Source organism: Volvox carteri, assembly GCF_000143455.1.
Source record: "Volvox carteri f. nagariensis unplaced genomic scaffold VOLCAscaffold_11, whole genome shotgun sequence".
Lineage (NCBI taxonomy): Eukaryota > Viridiplantae > Chlorophyta > Chlorophyceae > Chlamydomonadales > Volvocaceae > Volvox > Volvox carteri.
Window position 1 is genome coordinate 2,118,453 of NW_003307554.1, and position 19,415 is coordinate 2,137,867.

General features: G+C 59.1%; 2 protein-coding genes across 2 annotated transcripts; both read left to right on the forward strand.

The window, feature by feature from the left end:
- Positions 1-10,634: 10,634 nt before the first annotated feature.
- VOLCADRAFT_73973 (uncharacterized protein) lies at positions 10,635-13,982 on the forward strand. The gene is made up of 6 exons (XM_002948716.1): positions 10,635-10,910; positions 11,222-11,299; positions 12,261-12,363; positions 12,528-12,609; positions 12,810-13,212; positions 13,337-13,982. Exons 1-6 carry the CDS (start codon positions 10,813-10,815, stop codon positions 13,395-13,397), a joined length of 825 nt encoding a protein of 274 aa, XP_002948762.1. The 5' UTR covers positions 10,635-10,812; the 3' UTR covers positions 13,398-13,982.
- A 459-nt stretch (positions 13,983-14,441) lies between these two features.
- VOLCADRAFT_89234 (uncharacterized protein) lies at positions 14,442-19,363 on the forward strand (the record flags this gene model as incomplete). The annotated part of the gene is made up of 11 exons (XM_002948717.1): positions 14,442-14,496; positions 14,710-14,849; positions 15,344-15,452; positions 16,016-16,059; positions 16,751-16,849; positions 17,074-17,161; positions 17,465-17,529; positions 18,016-18,111; positions 18,486-18,614; positions 18,865-19,050; positions 19,142-19,363. 11 exons carry the CDS (start codon positions 14,442-14,444, stop codon positions 19,361-19,363), a joined length of 1,233 nt encoding a protein of 410 aa, XP_002948763.1.
- Between the last annotated feature and the right edge of the window lie 52 nt (positions 19,364-19,415).

Genomic DNA, 19,415 nt, shown 5'->3' on the forward strand with positions numbered 1-19,415 from the left:
GGAGGTCCGGACGGAAAGCAATGCAAGGGATGGTGAAAAGGGAAGGGAAGAGGGCATCGAAAGAGGACGGTGGCACAAGGAAGGAGGGAAGGACAGGTGTACCGCGTACCTATGTCCGCGAAAAGCACGGTAACGTTCTTGTGCCACTGCTTGTACGGCACGTCCAGTACGACAGGCCCGGCGGCTGTGATCGCGGCGGAGGCGGCATCCGCGGCAGCAACCGTTGTGCTGCTGACGGCGGCAGCGGCGGTAACGTTGCCGTGATCACCGCCGGCGCTGCCGTCACCGCTGATGCTGCCGCTGTCCCTGGCGCCGCCGCCGCCGCCACCGCCGCAGCTGCGCCATAGCGCCGTGTTCGGGCTCCATGGAGCCACCGCCACGGGCGCCTGTCCGCTGCTGCTGTGGGTCCTCGACACGAGACCTTGGTTACTGCTCGGACTACCAACTGCGCGGGGTACATACATACATACATGCAACCGACCAACCAACCATGACATACACCATCCGCGTAATCAATGGAAAATTATCACCTGCCCATTCCCGGCACTCCCCTTCTCTCCCCCTCCCCCTGCCCCGTTTCCTTTCTCCCAGCTGATCCTTCATCTCCTAGTCGAGACCTGGCACCGTAAAGGGTACAACTCTCAAGCGGCTATGCGGCCCCCTGGAGCCCCCTCCTCTCCATCGCGGCTTTGGACTCCCTCCAGCAGTTTGCGGTTCTGGACGTCAGCCAGTAGTTGGCTCTTTATGGCGCAATTCTTATCGCGTATGATCGAGTAGTGAGATAGGATTGATCCGCGGGTTGCGTCCCACCTTGGTGTCGTCCAAGTCCAAGTCCAAGCCCTCCGCCGGAGCCATTTGTGTAGCTGTGCGCGCGCCAGGAGTGCAGCCGCGAGGACATGGTGGTGGAGGGAGGAGATGGAGCAGGCAAAGCGCCGCTGGCGGTGACGGCGCCGGTGGCGGTGGCGGCAGTGGTGGCAGCCCAGGGGGTGGTGACGGGTGCAGCAGCCGATAAGGTTCGGTTCAGCAGCGGGGCCAGCACCGGCGGCCGCAGATGCGGAGCCGGCGGCGCTGCCGTGTCGTACACCACAGGGCGAAGCAGATCGCCGGCGGGGAGGGTTTGGCCCAAACCCCCGGTGTGCAACGGGTGGTTCCGGGCTGACGACAGCAACGGCTGCGCCGCCGCCGCCGCCGCCGCTGCAGCAGCAGCAGCGACGGTACCACGGCTGCCACTGCCGTAAGTTCCGCCGCTGAAGCTGCTGCTGCTGGCGGTGAGTTGGATGCGCCGACGCTGCTGGCGATTCGGCGGCGGCCGCGGCGACAGCAACCCCAGAAGATCGCCGCTGGACGCAGTGCTCTTCTTGACGGCGTCGGCACCGCTGCCGCCGCTTGCTTCACTGCTGATGTCGTAGTCATCGTTGTCATTGTCGTCATCGCTTGCCGTGATATTGACGTCAGCACCGGCGTCGCCAGCGCTGGCGTCCCCAGCACCGCCGGCGCCATCGACTGGCGCCTCACCGCTGCCGTACGACTCATCAATCCCCGGCAGCGGCGCGCATGAGATACCAAAGGTAGCACCGGCTGCCGTACGAGTCCAGGGAAGGAATGCAGGCCGCGGGGCAGCGGCCTCCTTTGTGTCGTTAGGCACGGCTGGAACCAGCGGATGTACGGCACCCGCAGGCGGCTGCAACGGCGGCCCCGATATTGCTCCGTCGCCGGCTGTCGGTACCGGCTCTAGCGCCGGCGCTGCCGCCGCCGCGGACAGCATGTCGTGGTGTCCATCTGGACAGGTGGCTGCCGCCGCAGCTGCCGCGGCAACGACAGAAGGAGCATCATGCCCCGGCTCTGAAACCCCACTGGCCCCATTCTCGCCAACGGCCGTCGCAGTCCCGCCAGGCCCTGACGCCGCCGCCGACGGAGCCGTCGACAACATGCCAAAAATACCCTGCGTCGGCGGGAACGCCAGCAACGGCGACGAAGGTCCCCAGCGAGCTGCCGGCTGCCGCGTGTCGGGAGACTGCGGCGGAGACAAGCCTACGGCCGTTGCCGCCACGGCGGCGTTCCAGGCGTACGACACCCAGGATGTCCGGCCTCCAGTGCGACCCAGCGACAGGGTCCTGCCCGCAGGGCTGGCTGCTATCCGGTGTGAGGCGGCGGCTGCGCCGTACATGCCGACGTGGCCGCCGGGGGCGGTGAGGCTGGAGATGCGAGGGGAGCGGAGTCTAGACATGCCGCCACCGTACGACAATGTCTTCGTAAGGGATCCGGTGGAAGCAGTAGCAGTAGCAGTAGCGGTAGCAGTAGCGGCCCATCTAGGGATTTGTACGTTTGAAAGCGTGCGGCGGGGCGGCACTGGCTCCGGCACCCCTTGCCGTACTGACGACACCCCCGGGTTCACGTGCAGCAGCGGCGTTGACAACGCCCGTGTGGGCGGTGGCGGCGGCGGCACTGTCGCCGCCGTCAGCAGGGGTGAATCACTGACGTGCAGGTTATCTGTCTGGCAGTTGGCAGTACCGTCGGTGGCGGCGCCGACGTCGAGTACGGCGATGGCGGTGGGTGCATGCCGCGGCGTACCCGCGCAGGTAGAGGGCGCAGAGGGCGCCGCTAGGCTGCGCTGCACCCGGCGCTTCAGGAGCTGTACGGCATCGTACGGCATGATGTCAGCCATCAGCAGCTCCGATACCGCCAGCTCCGCCTGCACGATGGTATGATGGGAGATGCCGCCCCGTACGTATGTTACTTAACGAGTTACAAGTTCCGGCCGCATGTGGGGAGGTGTCCGTGAAAGCCGGGCGGCCATGGGCATGCGTGTGTGTGACAGCCGTAGACATCCTCTTAGCGCGTATATCGCACCTTTCACAGGTCCCTAGGCCCTCACTTGTCGAGACCCTGCATGGCTTGGCCCAAGGCTCTCTCAAATGAGCCCCCACTCTGCAACCTACCTATCTACCCACCTACCCACCTACCTACCTACGTACATAGACAGTACATAGACAGTACATACATACGTACGTACACACATACGTACATACATACGTACACACAGTGCATACAAAGTACATACGTATATACATACATACATAACGGCTCCAGTCGCGGCCGCGGCCGCTGCTGCGGCCATGAAGGAGACATGAAAGAGACATGTCGTGCGGCGGCGACATGTTCTACATTCACCTAGGGGTTGCGGTGTGCCTACGGGCCCCCCCAGCTGATGGCTACGATACTAGTATACAACTACACCGCCGGCACCGACACCTTGGTCCAGCCCCAGCCGCCCACACCTGCATGTGCTTCACGTAAAGAGCCGCTGCCAGCTCGTCCGCGAGGCAGCAGCTGAGCGCAAAGAGGTCCTCGTCCAGAGGAGGTGCCGGCGACGGCGGCTGTCTACCGTCGCTGCCAAAGACGTCCGTCGGCCTCGCGACAAGCAGCAACCCAAACCGGTGCTCCATACACTGCATCGGCGCCACGAAGAAGCCCGACGCCCCTACGTCTTCCGCAAGCATTACAACGTCCGCCGGCGGCGGATGCGCCGCTGCCACCTCGCCGTCGCCTCCGCCGGAGCGCAGCGCCGCCTCCGCCTCCGCCGCCGCCGTCAGCACGTCATCGAAGTACGCGGCGGTGTTGGCCTCCAGGCAGGCCAGCAGGGTGGGAAGTTTGTTCAACGACACAAGGGAAGACCCGTCGGCAGCCTCGTCCTCCTCCGGCCACATCCACAGCCGCATCGCCTGAGAATGGACCAGCGGTACCACCACCGCCACTGGCGGAGTTGCCGCCAGCGGCGGTCCGCCGCCAGCGCCGTCGTCGCAGTCATCGTCTGCCTCCGCCGGCAGCACCATGAGGAGGTACGCACCCAAGCCGTCGTACAATTCGCATACGTGGTCCGAGAGCGTCCGTACAATGCCAGCCACGTCCGTCGCTGCCAGCATCTGCAGTTTGACGGCCGAGAGGATGGCTTGCTGCCGTGCCAGCCAGCCAAAGTCGGGTTGTTCCGGCGTCACCGGCAGCTTTGTGGCGTCAACGCCGGCAGCTGGCGACAGAGCTGCCTGCGTGTGCTGCTGCTCAAACGGCTGTAACCCTGCGCGCTTCACCTCATCGTCGCTGTCGCCGTTTGTACGGCGCTTGGAGCCCGGCGCCGGTGGCGGAAAAAAGGCCCCCACCGCGGCTGCAGCCACAGCGGCAGCGGTAACCGCCGCCGCGGCGGCAGCAGCGGATAACATTGCCGGGCGTGTGGTGGCTGCGACGCCAGCCCCAGTCGCCGCCGCCACCAGCGCCGAGGCGGTGGCAGCGCCGGGAGAAGCCCAGAGCGCCCTGGATAGGACGCTCGCCGCCAGCACCGCCGCCAGCATCTCCCGTACCGCCGCCAGTTGCTTCCGCAACCGCTCCAACGGCCACCTCCACGATAATAACGCCCCCACAAGGACGTCCACCGCCGCCGCCAACAGAAATCCGACTGCTGCAGCCCCCGGAAGCAAGCTCGAAAGCGCCGCGTAGGAGCTCCCTGGCGCAAACACCACCACCACTACCACCACCAGGACGACCCCCACCGTCAGTGCCAACATTGGCAGGGCCTCTACCCCTACCTTTCCCGACATGCATTTCGATTGCAGTCTCATTATCGGCAGTAATGCTACCGGCACCGCACCACCGGCGCCAGCGTCCGCCACGGGCTCCGTTGCTGGAGCAGTGCGTGGACCCAGATCAACTGTCGCCGCAGCTGACACGACAGCGGCGGCGGCCTTCCTGGTGCTGGCGACTGGCGGCGGCCCCTCCTGCAGCAGTCCTGCCTGCGCCTGCTCCGTACAGCTGGCGTCATCGTCTCCCAGATCCTCCGTCGTGAGTGGGGCGCCACAGCGGCTGCCGCCTCTGCTGCCAGCTGCGGCGCCGCTGGCGTCTGGTTGGATATCCGATATCGCGGTGACTTGACCGAAGGCTTTCATGACCGAGGCACCGCCAGACGACGCGGTCCGCGGCTCCCGGCGACCTGCCAGGCCGAAAGGCGTCCATCGCCATGCGTCGGGTCCAGTGTCGCGACCGTCGGCGGTGCCGCCATCTGCAATGCCAGACGTTTCATGCGCCTCTGAATCCGCGTCCTTGGCTGCATCCGCCGCCGCTGCCGCCGGCGTGGCAGACACGACCATAGCATCATGGGACTGAGCGGCGGATGAAGGAGACGTGCACGGTGCCGCCGCCGCTGGCACCCCCCCTTCCATGGTTGCCGCCGGGGACCTGGGGTTCGGCAGCCCCATTTTCGCTGTGGGTCGCCTTCCTCCCGCTGGCGTCACAGTCATCCAGCTGGGCATCGGCACAGTGGTAGTACTACTTGGAGAGGGGCTTAGGGCGCTGTGGACGGAGGACAATCGGCTGGCCAGGGTTAAGCTGGCGGCGCCACGGCGCGGCAGCGGCGGCGACAGGGGCGACCCGGCAGCGTCTCTCCCTGCTGCCGTCGCTTCGGCAACTGGAGCTGCGGCAGCAGCAGCAGCAGCAGCATGCTCTGCACCTGATTCGTCATCGCCCTCAGGAGCTGGAGTAACAGCATTGGCAGGGGCAGCGGCAGCGGCAGTGGTTGGCGGCGGCGACGCTGCGTCCCCGTCGCAGCCAGGTCGGCTGAGCAGGCTGGGAACAACGGCAGGGACAGCAGCGGCGGCGGAGCCGCCGCTGCTGCAGCCACCGCCGCCGGGTGCTGCCATCCTATGTCCTGCACGGCTGAGTACCGACCCGCAACTGACGTACCCCGATCCGGATCCGGATTTGTTTCCGCTGCCGGCGGCGGCTACGGCCTCAGCACTGATAGCCTGTAACGCCTGAGCTCTGTGGATCAGCCTGAGACCGCTTTCCTGCGCGGAGGACGAGCGGGTGAATCTGCGCACGCCGCCGCCGCCGCCGCCATCAATTGCCGTGCCCCGCAGTGCAGCCACAATCGGTTGTGCTGCCAACATCAGTCCGGTCCGCGAGCAGCGGTCCAAGGCAGCAGCGGCTGACATATCGGCGGCGCCAGCTCCTGCGCCAGTACCCAGGGAGGGACTGGCTGGATGCGAAGACGACGCCGTAGATCTGTTAATGGGCGACCAGTTGAAGGGCATGGTTGGCGCGCCGCCGCGCGGCGACTGCGCGATCGGCGACGACGGTAGCGAGGCCTGACGCTGTGCGTCCTGCAGCGCGGCACGCCAGCGGCTTGCCACCGCCAGCCGCAGCGCCAGGCGCCGGTGGTGCATGTCTCCGTTCGCCGCCGCCGCCGCTGCCGCGGCGACCGTGGTTACGGTGGCAGCATCCGCAGTAGTGGTGATGCCGTCGTCGTCGGCGGCTCCTGCCACATCGGAAGGAGCGTCGCCTGACGTACGCCGCCGTCGCAGCAGCAGCCGTGATGACTGGGCGAATCCGTCGAAATCGAAGTCGCGATCACTAAAACCGCTGCTGCCACGCATGCGAAAAGCGGCAGACCCGTAGCAGCCGCCGCCGCCGCCGCCGCCACCGCTGCGCCGGTTACTGTGCTGCGTCCTGTCACCTCGCGGCGCGGCGACTCTACAGCGTCCCCTCCCAAGACGTCTACTATCCCGATCACTGTCCTCGCTGTCCTTATCGACACCGCTGCCGCTGCCCCTGCTAGCACAGCTGAGGTTATGCATGTCGCCGTACACGTCGCGCACCTGCTTAAAGATTTCACAGTCCTGGTTCTCACGGCCTGTCGAGGTGCGGCACCTCTTGCGGAAAGGTAGGTTCAGATGTGCAGCTCTAGGGCTAGCAAGGGTATCATCGTCCGGCCATGGTAGCGCGCTGTCGCGGAATCCACGTCCCACTGCCGCCGCCGCCGTGGTTAAGCTGCTGGAGGCCGCCGCGGCGGCGCCACCGCAAGAGCTGCCCTCCCCAGGACGGTCAGCGCCCTCCAGTAGCTGCGCAGGGAGGTGGAGGGCGTGGCGGTGGTGGCGGTGGCCATGGTGCGGGTGCGCGGTGGCCTCCGGAAGGCGCTGCCGCGGACTAGAATGCCCTTCCAGCCCCATGACCCTCCCCACTGAGTTACTCGTTAAAATGGGCTCAAGCTGGAGTGGCGGCGGTGGGCGACGGCGCCCTGTTTTGGAAGGCAGCTGTGAAGGCATTGCCTGAGCAGGGAAAACGTCGCCGTCCTTGTCGCCGCAGCCGACCTGTCGTGTTGACATATCCGCGCTGGCGGCAACATCGGGCCCCGCTCCGGCGACACCGGCGTCCACTGCGGGTTTGGCACGGCCCTGGTGCAAGACGTCCGGTGGCGACGAGGGCGGAACCTCGCCGGCCGCCTCAGGGAACGGCTCCTCCTGCTCCTCCTGCTGCTGTGGCGCTGAGGAGGTGGAGGTGCCCGTGCCGCCGTCCTGTGGAAAGAACAGGACCTTGCTACCCCGACCTGGCGGGGTCAGCAACGCGGCCCGTCCCAGCTCGCCGTCCGTGGCAGGCCAACGGCCCTGAGAGGAAAGGCGCACCCGCCCGTCCTCCGCCATCGCCAGCTGCGGCAGGGCCCCGGACTCCATTGTGCAGGTCAGGGACGAGCCCCCGTTAGAGCATGATGTATCGTGGCCTGAGCTGCTGCGCGGGCCCATGCAGCTGCTCACCTCAGAGGATTGGCAGCGGTGATCTGGGTCGGAGTTCTTCGGGGTTCCTTGCTGCAGGTCGGCTGGCGGTGGTGCGAGAGTGGAAGGTAAGCTGGCTCGCTCCGCGCCTCCGTCCGCTCCATATGCGTGCGCTGGTTGCTTAATGTGCTGGTTGCTTGCACTCTGAGCGGTGGGGTGTGCAAGTGAGTCGTCCACATCGGGACAAACGTCCAGCAAAGCGCCGGCTATCGCCGTCTGAAGTGACAAATTGTAGCTTGAGACCGGCTGCGCGGCTGCAGGCCCATCCTTGTTGTGATGCGAGAGCGGGCGCTGGTGTCCTGGAAATTGTGCGGCGGCTGAGGCTACGCTATCGGCCACATTCATCGAGTTGGGCGCGGAGCAGTAGGACGTCCCAAATACGTGGCGTCACTGATTTACGCCTCCGAGGAAACGTGCGTCCTGGTGAGTTCAGCAGTCGATGGAGCTAGATGTGAGTTCGGGAACCAAGCCACCGATTACCAAGCTTTTCCAAGCAGCTAGGATGGGTGCACATAAATAGCACAGCTACAGCATTCAGCTGTGCTTGCGGCATCAAGTTAGGGCTGACAGAAGACATATACCCCCTCCAGTCCGTTCCTTGAACCAGTTATGTAAACTCTTCCAAGGCAATGAACAGGCGGCTGTGCCCACTGCAAAGCTAACGGGAAACCGTCATGTCAGGATATTAGGAGAGCTCCTGGATAGACGGTAGCACATGTTCGGACATGGAACAGCCCAACAATAAAATGCCATCACAGACTGTTACCGTTCGCATCGACTATAGGAGTTTTACGAATCACAAACTTCTCAAGCCATGAACATTACCAGTGTGGGCGGCAGTGTGGACCAGCGCCCACAATGACTCACCAGCGACGCGGGTAATATCAAAGATGATCCTCTGAGCCGCTTCTATATGCTGAATTCTACGCTTCTCAGGCGCAGGCACGCCCAGAGGCCGCTTTCAAGGAGCTGTGGTCCTTGATCTTAATGTTCCATTTGCAGGAAAAAGGCAAAAACCTAAGCTTGCAGTACAACATTCCCCTAAGTTCGGTTTCACTATATATCACCTTAATGTTAGGACGTTTGCATCATTGGTGCCTTGCGCTCCACTTTCGCAAACAGCCACGCAAGTAACCATGTGAATTAATTACTTTGGGCAGTTTGCAGCCTCTACGGGGCCAGAGAACTTGCCACTTGTCGGGTTATCGTCATTACATAACATGCCATGCCGTACCGAGTTCGTATCTATAACTTTTCGCACGCAACCGCTCTTAAGCGCTGGACCCCGAGGCTGCTATTCAGTTATAGTGTTAGATTATACATACCTCTTACTTGCGAAGGTTACAGAACGCCACTATGCCATTATCCCGCGCACCAGGTAAGGCCGCTTCGAATTCGCATCTAGTCCCGTCAGGTAAGCCCGGTGATGGCCATGGATCTTGCGTCGCAAACTCTGGAACTCTTAAGGGATGTCCTGTGAAGCCGGGGGGCCAATGTCTTTGACCCCTTACTGCATGGCATGATGTCGATAGTGCGGTGAAAAAAATCTGCTACAACCGACCGAGGCTGCAGGGGTGACGTTATTATAGCACATCCCGTTCCATTCCATGCTGGGACCAAGAACAAGCAAGTAGGCAAAGCGTACCACGGATCTGGCATGGACTGGCCTTTGGCGGTCGCCTACTGCGGGCATAGCGTTTCCAAACTCGGGTGGCACAATCGCACGACGAGGCGCGTATGCATATCCGGTAGCGTTGACTAGCTCTATCCGGTAGAACTTGAGCTCTGATGTGTAATGTAATGTAATGTTACAGAGTGGGAGGCTTCTGGGCCGCCCTATCACATTGTCAGTTCTACGATCATTTATCACCTTATAGCACCATCCACCACTACCACACTGTACTTCGCCATACGAACTGAAAGTCCAAGGCGGCGGATCCAGCCTTCAGGGACCCCTCCTCATCCATTTACCCGAACACCCGAAGAGACGGAAGGTTCGGCAATCACCACCAATCCAGCGTGCGAATCTGGTCCATCAACACCAATCCAGCTCTGATGTAGTCCATGTTGGCACCACTGCTGATTGAGGACCGGCATCGTTCCGTGAGGGTCCAACAGTCTTGAAGGTCGGTTGGGGAGCGGGCCTTCCTCCACAGAAGTTGTTCATAGCGCCGTACCGTAACCATTTCCGCGCCCTATTGGGATCGTTGCAAAAAAGGGAGCGGGGCAGCAGCTGAAGATATGTCCCCAAAGTGCCAGATTACGTAATTGCGCATCAGGGAACTACCTGCTGGTGCCATGATGTCGTGTTATGCTGCCGGCTTCCACGTGGTTGCCAGTCGTCCACACCCCACACTGGTATGGTCGGCCTGAACTTGCATAAGCAGTCATCAACCAGAGACACGCCTCTGCACACCACTACTACGGAGTGACACGGGGACCTTAGCTTGGCTGGCACCGGGCCTGGGTAATGTTGGGCCCTTAAACGGAGGGCGAGCGTTCCATGGCATTTCCAAGGCCACGGCGTTTCCAAGGGTGTTGAAGCGGTTACGTCGCCATTTGCTTACGCTTGAGCTTGGAAAGACCCTCGTTGGGATTGCGATTGTGAACCTAAATGCTTGTTGCATGCATTTGACCCCCAGCAAAACTGCGGAGCGGCGTTCTCTTCGCTTGTACCGTTTAGCGTCTCGGTTAGCCCAGGGGCGTTCCACGCTATACCCTGAATGCAAGAGGCACTTGCTAATGGTGGCGCGAACCAAAATGTTGCAAGGGTTTGTGTGGTGAACATGAGTACCCCCCAAACGCTTCAAGCTCTCCCTCGGTTTCCCCGCCAGCAGGTTCTCCAACACTTGTTGAAATGTAAGTTTAACCCCAGTGTTTTTATTACAGGTATGGGATGTACATGAAAACGAGAGTAAGCATTCTTTGCCCGACACCTGGAATAAGTTGACAGAGGCCTCAAGTGTCGGGCGCTTCGGGATGTGTCGTACCCTTGGTTGAAGATAAAGTACAGCTTGCGAACAATTCGACTTGTAAACGTCCCACCAATAGATGCCTCTGCACTTACTGCGTTTTAGTATCGTCGTCAGTTCTTTGCTCTTCATACAATTCACAAGCTATCACAAGCCTGGCGGCGTCTTCTTTACTCTTTGGGTCTCTTATCAGCGCATACTACAGAATCTTCACTTGTTAGGCAGGATACAAGGACTTATTCTGGGCCATGTCTCGCGGCGGAGTGCGGGAGGATTATGGACCAGCGAGTGCGGGAGTGCGTAATAAGGTTTCGGTCCTTGTCCGCAATATTCCCTTAAATTATACGTAAGCGAGACATGTATTTCAAAGCCATTCTGTGGCACGTTGTTAGGGGCCTCTATGTGCATATGACATTGTGCTGACTAGCAGCTGTTCAGCTATTTCAAAACCCTAAGTGCTCTCTCAATAATGGACGTCTTCAGCATTATTATAAACCATCATCACACGGTCAACATTTCCCGCTGACACGTCGCTGACCAGCAGACAAGGCGTCTTTCTCTGGGATATGATGCGTCCCACTGCAGGCGTGAACCATGTATCTAGCGAAGTTGACCACTAACCCGACTTCATCTCCCCTGACGTGCACCTGCCTTCAGCGCGGAAGATTTGCGAGCGAAGTTTGAAAAGTTTGGCGAGCTTCGAGATGTCTACATTCCCAGGGACTACTATACTCAGTGAGTACTTGTGATGTGTGTGTCGGGCAGACTTTATGTAGCTTACGGCAGCAGCTGCAGTCCTGGCTTACACTGGTATTGGGTTATTTGGCACACGAATGAAAGCGTACTCGCAGTCCTGTTGCATGGCTGGGAGCTTGGTTTTGGGCGGCTTTTCATGGCATTCTGCAAGTCATTTTGTGCGCATGCGTTGGTGGATGCGCGGAGCTGGCCAAAGGGCGACCTCCACACTGTACTACATTTTGTCCGTGATGCGTGCGGTACTTGAGTCCTCATGAAGAAGGCTCGAAACACACCGTGCCTCATGTTCATGTCGACTAGTAAGCGGAAAGCTAGGTTGATAAGTAGTTTGCGCCTGGCAAACAGGCGGACAAGGAGGGGACGAACAAGAAGCAAGCAACGGCTGCCTTCTTGGGTTCCTGTCAAGCAAGGGTTCAAGGACAGCGAGAAGTGTGCAAGCAAGAAGAGTACAAGGAAGAGAATAAGCGAGGCGCGTAGCAAGCATTGAAGCGAGGCAAGCCCTGGAACAAGCACGAGCAAGCCATTGAGGTGTCCACTTTGGCAGAGGCAGGGAACCTAACGGCCAAACCAAGCTTTTCGAGCATGACCCACGTCCATCCTTTCGTGCACGGCTTGGCAGGCAAGCAGCGTGCAAAAGCGACAGTTGGATCGACTTGCGACACACGTATTGCGCGTGTATGTGCCGTGAGAGGTGAAAAGAAGTTCGCCATCGCCGGCCAGTCGAATATGGTACCGGCTGGGTACCATTGAGCACTTCTACAGCATACGAGGATTTTTTGCGCTTCCTGTGTGTGAGGATTCCGGGAGCATGGAAGCCACAATCATTCTGGAGGTTTTCGTTTCCGAGCCTATCAGTTGCAGGGCGTGAAGCGTCGTCATTGCGATGTGGTTACTGCTCGGATACCGTGTCGCTATACCTTGGCTGTCGAACTGTTTGCAGGCGCTCGCGCGGCTTCGGATTCATTGAGTTTCGAGACGCCCGAGATGCGGATGAGGCAATCTACCAGACAGATAGAACCATGCTTGACGGCCGAGAAATTAACGTGAGCACTGGTAACGTGTCCAGTTAGCGCAATGCATGGCCCCCCATCTGACCACAATGCAGGATCTTTTGCCGTGTTGATAGTCGTGGTGCGCGGTCACGGAAAGGCGTATTCGTAAGGGCAGTGTGACTCTGGTGTCCTGCTTTGCGCGCCTAACATTGCAGGTTTGCTTGTCGAAGGAGGGGCGGAAGACTCCTCGTGAGATGATGATTCTGGAGACGAAGGAACCAGGCAGCAGCCGTCCTGGTAAGACCGTCTGTCTACGAGTTTAAATTGGTCCGCCTGACGTTGCATGCTCTGCTTATTTCGCGTGCTGGTTATTAGTGTGGACAAGGTCCTGCATGCAAGCCGCACGTCACAGAGGATTGCATGACTGCCGCAGAAGCTGTATTATTATGATCGCTATATGTGACCTGACTTGCTGATTGCTGGTCTTCATCATACAGGAGGTTATGGTGCAGGCGACCGCGACCGCCGTGATCGCCGTCGTTCACGATCTCCCGCCCGTGGTAGCCGCTACAGTCGTAGCCCGCATGGACGCGGCGGTCGCTACAGCCGCAGCCGCAGCCCACGCGATCAAGGCGGGCGGGACTATGACCGTGATCGGGACCGGGGCTACGATTACGAACGCGACAAAGGTTACGGTCGAGACCGGGGTTACGAACGCGAACGAGATCGGCACTACGACGATGGCCGCAACTATGATCGCGATGGACGTGGTGATCGTGACCGAGGGCGTGAGAGGGACCGGAGTCGAGATGTGGAGAGGGATTATGAGCAACGTAATCGGAGCCGAAGCCCACGAGACGAGCGGGATCGAGAGCTCAGCCCAGACGGAAGGGATCCCAGGTTAGTATGGAGTTGGATTATAAAGATTGTAAAGGAAATACTTGAGGGATTAATGAGCGCGTTCAAGTTATTATGCCCAGATGGTGGGTTACGTGTCTTCCTGTGCATGTTGGACACCTTACAGGACTGAGCCCGAGGAGCCTGAACACGGGGATGCCGCCCCGCCTGTCAACGACTACTACTGAAAGGTGGTAACGCCACCGGCGCTTTGCAACTAGGCATGCCAAAATGCAACAGCCTCGGCGAGTGACTTTCTGGGAAGCTAGGGGATCTGAGTTATCTCCACGTAGGTTCACCACCGAAGGTCCTGCCATGCAAGTCATGTCCGTGCGCGAGATTATGTGCGCGGTAAGAACCCCAATTTGCCGAAGGGAGATCCAGCAACTGGCCTTTGCGGAGGAGTATGCCTTTTTCAGGGCTGATACCAGGCGCAACAGTGGTGTTCGACGAGCGTTAGGGCGTGGTTGAAGCCTATGTGAAATTGCTGGATCCGTTGGTGCGGTGAACTGAAAGTATAAAAATGCACGACCGCGTGTAATATTTCCGGTGTGAGGGTTCGTAGGGTGCTAATGTATGTTCCTATCGTATCCCTGATATGTTCGCATTTATCATGGCGATTGTGCAGCTCGGAGACATGAGCATGCCTGCCAGAAGCGAATGGGCATGGCACCCACATGGTATTGCACCGCATAAAAATATCTCGTACAGATAGTTTGACTGGCATTCTGGGCAAGTCCTCTTTGCGTATGTAATTCGAAATTGCTTTTTCTTGCTAGTATAGAAAGCACATGTGGTATAGCTGAAACTGATTCGCTTAAGTAAATAAGTGAGAGCAGCAACGAGCAGTGATAACACACCACTAACTAGTTATGCTTGCTTTACATAGGTCCATCTACCAAAGATATAGTCGATCGGTAGCCAGCAGGCGCAAGCTAGCATGCATTGCTATTCCTGTGACCTCTCCGCGATTCCTCATAGACGTTAAACGAGGCCGGTTAGATTGCTTCAAATCTAAATCTGGGCCTGAGGATAAGATCGCCAACGTATCCCTTCTCCCTTCGGACGGTCCTTCCCCGACTCGTTCCGCCCTTGCAAATGGGTCAATACCGAATGGCAGTGGCAGCATCGTCTTTGCATTGGAGACCTTTACCTTGCAATCCGCAACCAGCAGCAACGACAGTGGATTCTCACCCGCCGCAGCACCAAACGAATTTGCTGGCCGGCCCAAAATGAGCACTAATGCTGTCCCCCACAGCACTCCCGACGGGAACGGCAACAGGACTAGTAAGCCGGGTCGGAGACCATCCAGGCGGCCAGGACGTAATTCACCTTACCTCGCCACGGCATCAGCTCCGACCAGTTCGGGGGGCAAACAAGAGGCCTCAGCCGCTCCCGCGGGTGGCTCAGCGGCCCCAAGCCCCAACGACAAACCAGCAAGCGCCGCCACTCTTCTAACCAGCGACGCTGCTCCAGGCTCCGCTGTCGATTTGGTTGCAGGTCCCAGCCCGGGTCTGGCCACGAGTGTACACCTTCGTGGGCCCTTACACCGGCCGCATGGTCGCCTCCGCACCGTCACGAAGCCCCTTCCGCGTGTGCTGTTCCTGCACACGGGGGGCACGCTTGGCATGGATCCCGAGGTGCGGATGCGGGCTCTGGCGCCGACAAAGAACCTCTCCTTCTCCTGCAGGACAGAATGCGGGTGCTACAGCTTTGGAAAAGCGGCATGCCGCAAGCACGCATCCAACCTTCATCACTTCGTGCCGTGAACTCGGATGTCAATTCGTGTTTTTAGAGTGCTGGATGATGTGGGTCACCACGGGATGCGGGTTGGATGCACATGCAGTTGTTTTGCGCAGCAATGCATACTTCCTGGACTTCTTACAGGTCCTGATACATGAAGCCATCAAAGACAATGCTGGACCGAACCACCGCGTGTCCATCTTCAAATCGGCGCGGGTTTTCAAGAGAGAAAACACGGATGCGATGCGAATCCTTACACTTGTTCATCTTGTTGCAGATGACGACGCACGAGTTAGATGTGTACATGCGGAACGTGCCGCAAGCACTGTGACGCACGTAAGCCGTTTGGACGCCATGAGAATCAGTGTGCGGGGATGGGGATGTGGTGCAGGAGGCGTTTGAGGAGGACGACGGCCACAATCTGCGTGTAAAGGCTGGCGCCACGGAGGCGTCGTACAAGGGCACACTCAGACCGGGGGAGATGTTGTCCAGCCTCCTCAGTAAGTGTGCCCTCCTCACACAGGGTCGGTACGACCGGACGGGCCTTAAGGATTACAGCCAGAGCGCGTTGGTTTGTACTTTGCACTTGGTAGGTGGGACCTGGGCCGGCTTTAAAGCATGTCCCGCAGACCACAGTTCCACCGGGGATCATCTCACAGATCCTATCGGATGCGCGGGGCCCGTATCATACTTTGCTCCTTTGCAGTCGGATATGCCCTAGGAAGTACGCAACCGCACGGGCATGGCCCAGGAGCCTATTGGAGCCCATTGGAGCCTCTTTCACCCCCAACAAGCTACCCACCTTGTTTCCTTTATGCATTTCACTTCCCTGTACCCCTGCGGTGTGGTACGGTGTGAAGGGATGGGAGCCAAGCTTCATAGAAGTGGAAAGTAAAGCGCCCGTACACTCCTTCTTACTTCTTCTTCTTCTACAGCCCGTACACTCCGTGTTGCTGTTTTAACCTACCCCGTGTCGCTTCACCTCCCGGGGCGTCGCCATTCTTCTCACATTTATTTCTGCACGGTTGTCATCCCATCCCACCCCCCACGTCATATCGCACAGCCATGGTTCCGGAGCTGGAGAAGTTTGCAAATGTGGACCTGCAGGTGGGCGTTTTTTGATGGCCCTCGATGGCTTCGGAGACGAGGGAGAGAGGAGGAAGAGGAGGAGGAAGGGGAAAATGAGGGGAAGTTGGAAAGCTGTGAGGCGGGTGTGGAACCCGGTGCAAGGGCGCATAGCTGCTGGTGCGTGATGATTTGGAGGCTTCTGCGACGTGCGTGCTGCTGGTGCTTTAGCCGTGGAGCATCGGAATCGGTGCCCAAAGATTCCCGCATGGCAGCCGTTACCCATGGACAAGAAAAACCGTTGACTGCCGGATGATGCGTTCATGTCCCAATACCTCTCAGTTGAGCCTTTGGCACATCACCTAAGCGCCTCCCAGCGCCCGCTCTGGGCCCTGCACGGTGTTCTGGAACATGTACAGCATGCTGCAGCCGTCATCAAAACGCCGGTTCCCAATTCTTCACCTCACTTTCCTGGCACGCGTTCCATCCCGACCGTTTCCCATTTCTTCACTCATTTTCCTGGCGGGACCTGGCACGCATAGCATCCGGCAGAGGACCTGTGGATCCCCGCCATGATGTGGGCTCTAGCCACACCACGTATCCGTCCGTCCGTGCGCCCAGTTCCCCCTTCATCACACGCAATCAGCGCCAGTGCACCGCCGTACCCTCTACCTCGCCACTACCTTGTGATCAGCATTGCCACATCCCCCCATCCTTCCCCCCTGGAGCTCAGGTCCTGTTCAACAAGGACAGCAGCAGAGTGGGTCCTTCTGACTGGATTACCATCGCCAAGGCGCTGGACAACAACCATCCGCACTACGATGCCTTTGTGGTGGGATGGTAGGGAAGTCGTGAGGGAATAACAGTAAGAAGCTACGAACACAGCCAACACAGCCAACACAGCCAACACAGCCAACACAGCCAAACAAGCACAGGACGTGATGTTCATTCGCACCATGTGACGTATACACGTCTGTATGTCTACATGTCCTACGTGATAATGTACATCCAGTCGTGCACACTGACGCGAAACCTTTTTTCTCTCCTTGAACCCAGGTGGTTCACGGTACGGACACACTGGCGTACACAGCGGCTGCGCTGTCGCTGATGTTGTGCGGCTTCAAGAAGCCCATTGTCATGACGGGTTAGTCAAACCGTGGCTGGTGGATTATGGTGGGATGGAGACAGGGTGAGATCCAGAGCGCAACACCCCTGGTGGGGGGCCCGGTTGGTTTTTTGTCTTGCTTCAGTTCCGTTGTGACGGTATGATAGTGGCAGTATTGGGTTCCGGGGGCTCTACAAACTGTCGACCTGCATGTGGAAACGCTGCTGCGCACATCTCCCATTGGTTCAGGGGCTGCGGGGTTCGCCCGTTCGTTTTTCAATCATCAAACGGCGCAGGCTTGGGTTATGTCCTTCGAGCTGTACGAATACCTTGGCTGTGCAGGTAGCCAGCTGCCTCTGCGAGCACCCCGGACGGATGCCCGACAGAATCTGCTTGACTCGATCCAGGTGTGGTCGGGGCCAATCAGCTGCTGCCGGAGGGCGGGTTGCACTTTGTGTTATTATGGTGGTCGAGGAGTGGATTCTTGAACTCAACGAACCCCATCCACTGAAATCCGATTATTCAGGAGCACAATTACCTATAACCCACAGAGCCGCGCGACCCCCAAGTGGTAGCAGCAATGTACGTTCATTAGTATTATTTAATACTTTTTTGTCGACAGAGTTTCCATTACGTACACATGCAACGGCTGCCATGTTATCAAGCGGGACGTCACGCGGGGGACAACGGGAGGCATCTCGTCAGAGCCTGAACCCAGGCCATTCACGCACATAAAAAAACGCTTCCTGCTGTGTTTTGTCATTTCGCCACTGGCTATAACAAGCACGCTGCTCAGCTTTATGCCATATGTGGACTATTACATTACATTACTGTAACATTACATATGTGGACATGCCGCGCTTTCGCGCTCCGGCCCTTTGCCTTCGCCGCAGGTGGCCACTTCGGCCTTCAGCCCGCCTCATGTGGCCTTGCAGGAGGTGGCGGTGTGCTTCGGTGGCAAGCTCATGCGAGGAAACCGCACGCAAAAGGTGGGTGTGGCGCTCTCCATGCCGTTTGGGAGAGGTGAAGGCCTACCACGAGCATACCTAGGTGGCTGTGGCCAATCGCTATGTGTGGCTGTGCTCCGGCGGCTGCGTTCCCAGTTACTACCGTAGCGCCATTCCCACGGTAGTAATCTCCATAGTAGTGAACCCCACCTTGGGGTAATAGGGCCCTGTTCCCAGGGCCAACCAATCATTCCTTTGCCGTTCCTCCTTTTCCGTGTCTAAACCGGGACCTGATTCCTCACCTTCCTCCTCTAGCGGACAACCTTGCACTAAGCTTTATCGGTGACTCGAGTTTGACAGCACAATGGTGCCGGGGGCCCTGTTGCCCCGCTGTTGCTCGCAATATATCCCGCCAGGTCAACTCAGCAGCCTACCAGGCCTTCGATTCACTGACCTACCCCTACCTAGCCACCCTGGGTATCGACGTAGACTGGAACACGCGAGTGCTGCTGCGGGTGGAGGGGGCCTACAAGCCGCGATTTGAGGTGCGGGCCCAAATGCTACGGCATGAGTGCTACGGCATGATTGCGCGGTGGAGGGTTCGAGGGAAGGGCCGTTTCGCTGCAGGACCACTAAGACCCCAACGCTAACCTGGATTGATAGGGAACGACCGGGTGGTGGACTTTTACATATGATGATTGTGTTCTTTACCTTCTGGGTAGAAGAGATAAGCCGCCGACGCCGACTACTAGCCCCAGGATAAAGCTAACTCTTCCCGCCCACCCCGCCATGCAGCTGGACCCCCGCGTCATCCGCATACCGGTCGTCCCCGGCAGCGATCCACGCATCGCGTACGGTGACCTGTACGGCCGTGGTGTCCGCGGTGTCGTGCTGGAGGCGTTCGGTGTGGGTAACTTGCCTGATCAGGCATCCTACGGCTGGCTGCCATGGCTCAAGGACCAGACGGCCAAGGGACTACAGGTGTTGCATTATTGCGGTGGCTTGGAAAACCGCACCACAGTGCATGCATACCCGTGTCCACAACCTGTAACTCGTGCAATGCATCTTACAGCTCACAGCGCACCGCCTGTTCCCGGTGAACCAGGTATGCCTCACAAGCCAGTGTTCCTCAGGACCGCTGCACCCGGCTCTGTATCGTGCGGGCCAACTGGCGGCGAGAATGGGGGTAGATGCGGGTCCGCACATGACTCCCGAGTGCGCTGCCGTCAAGCTCATGTTTTGCCTTAAACATCCCGACCTGGCGCTCGGAGTACCGCTGGCTGGAGAGCTGTAAGGTGTTTCTCACCTTCAATCAGCTGTTCTCTCGCGGGGTGAGAATCAGTTGG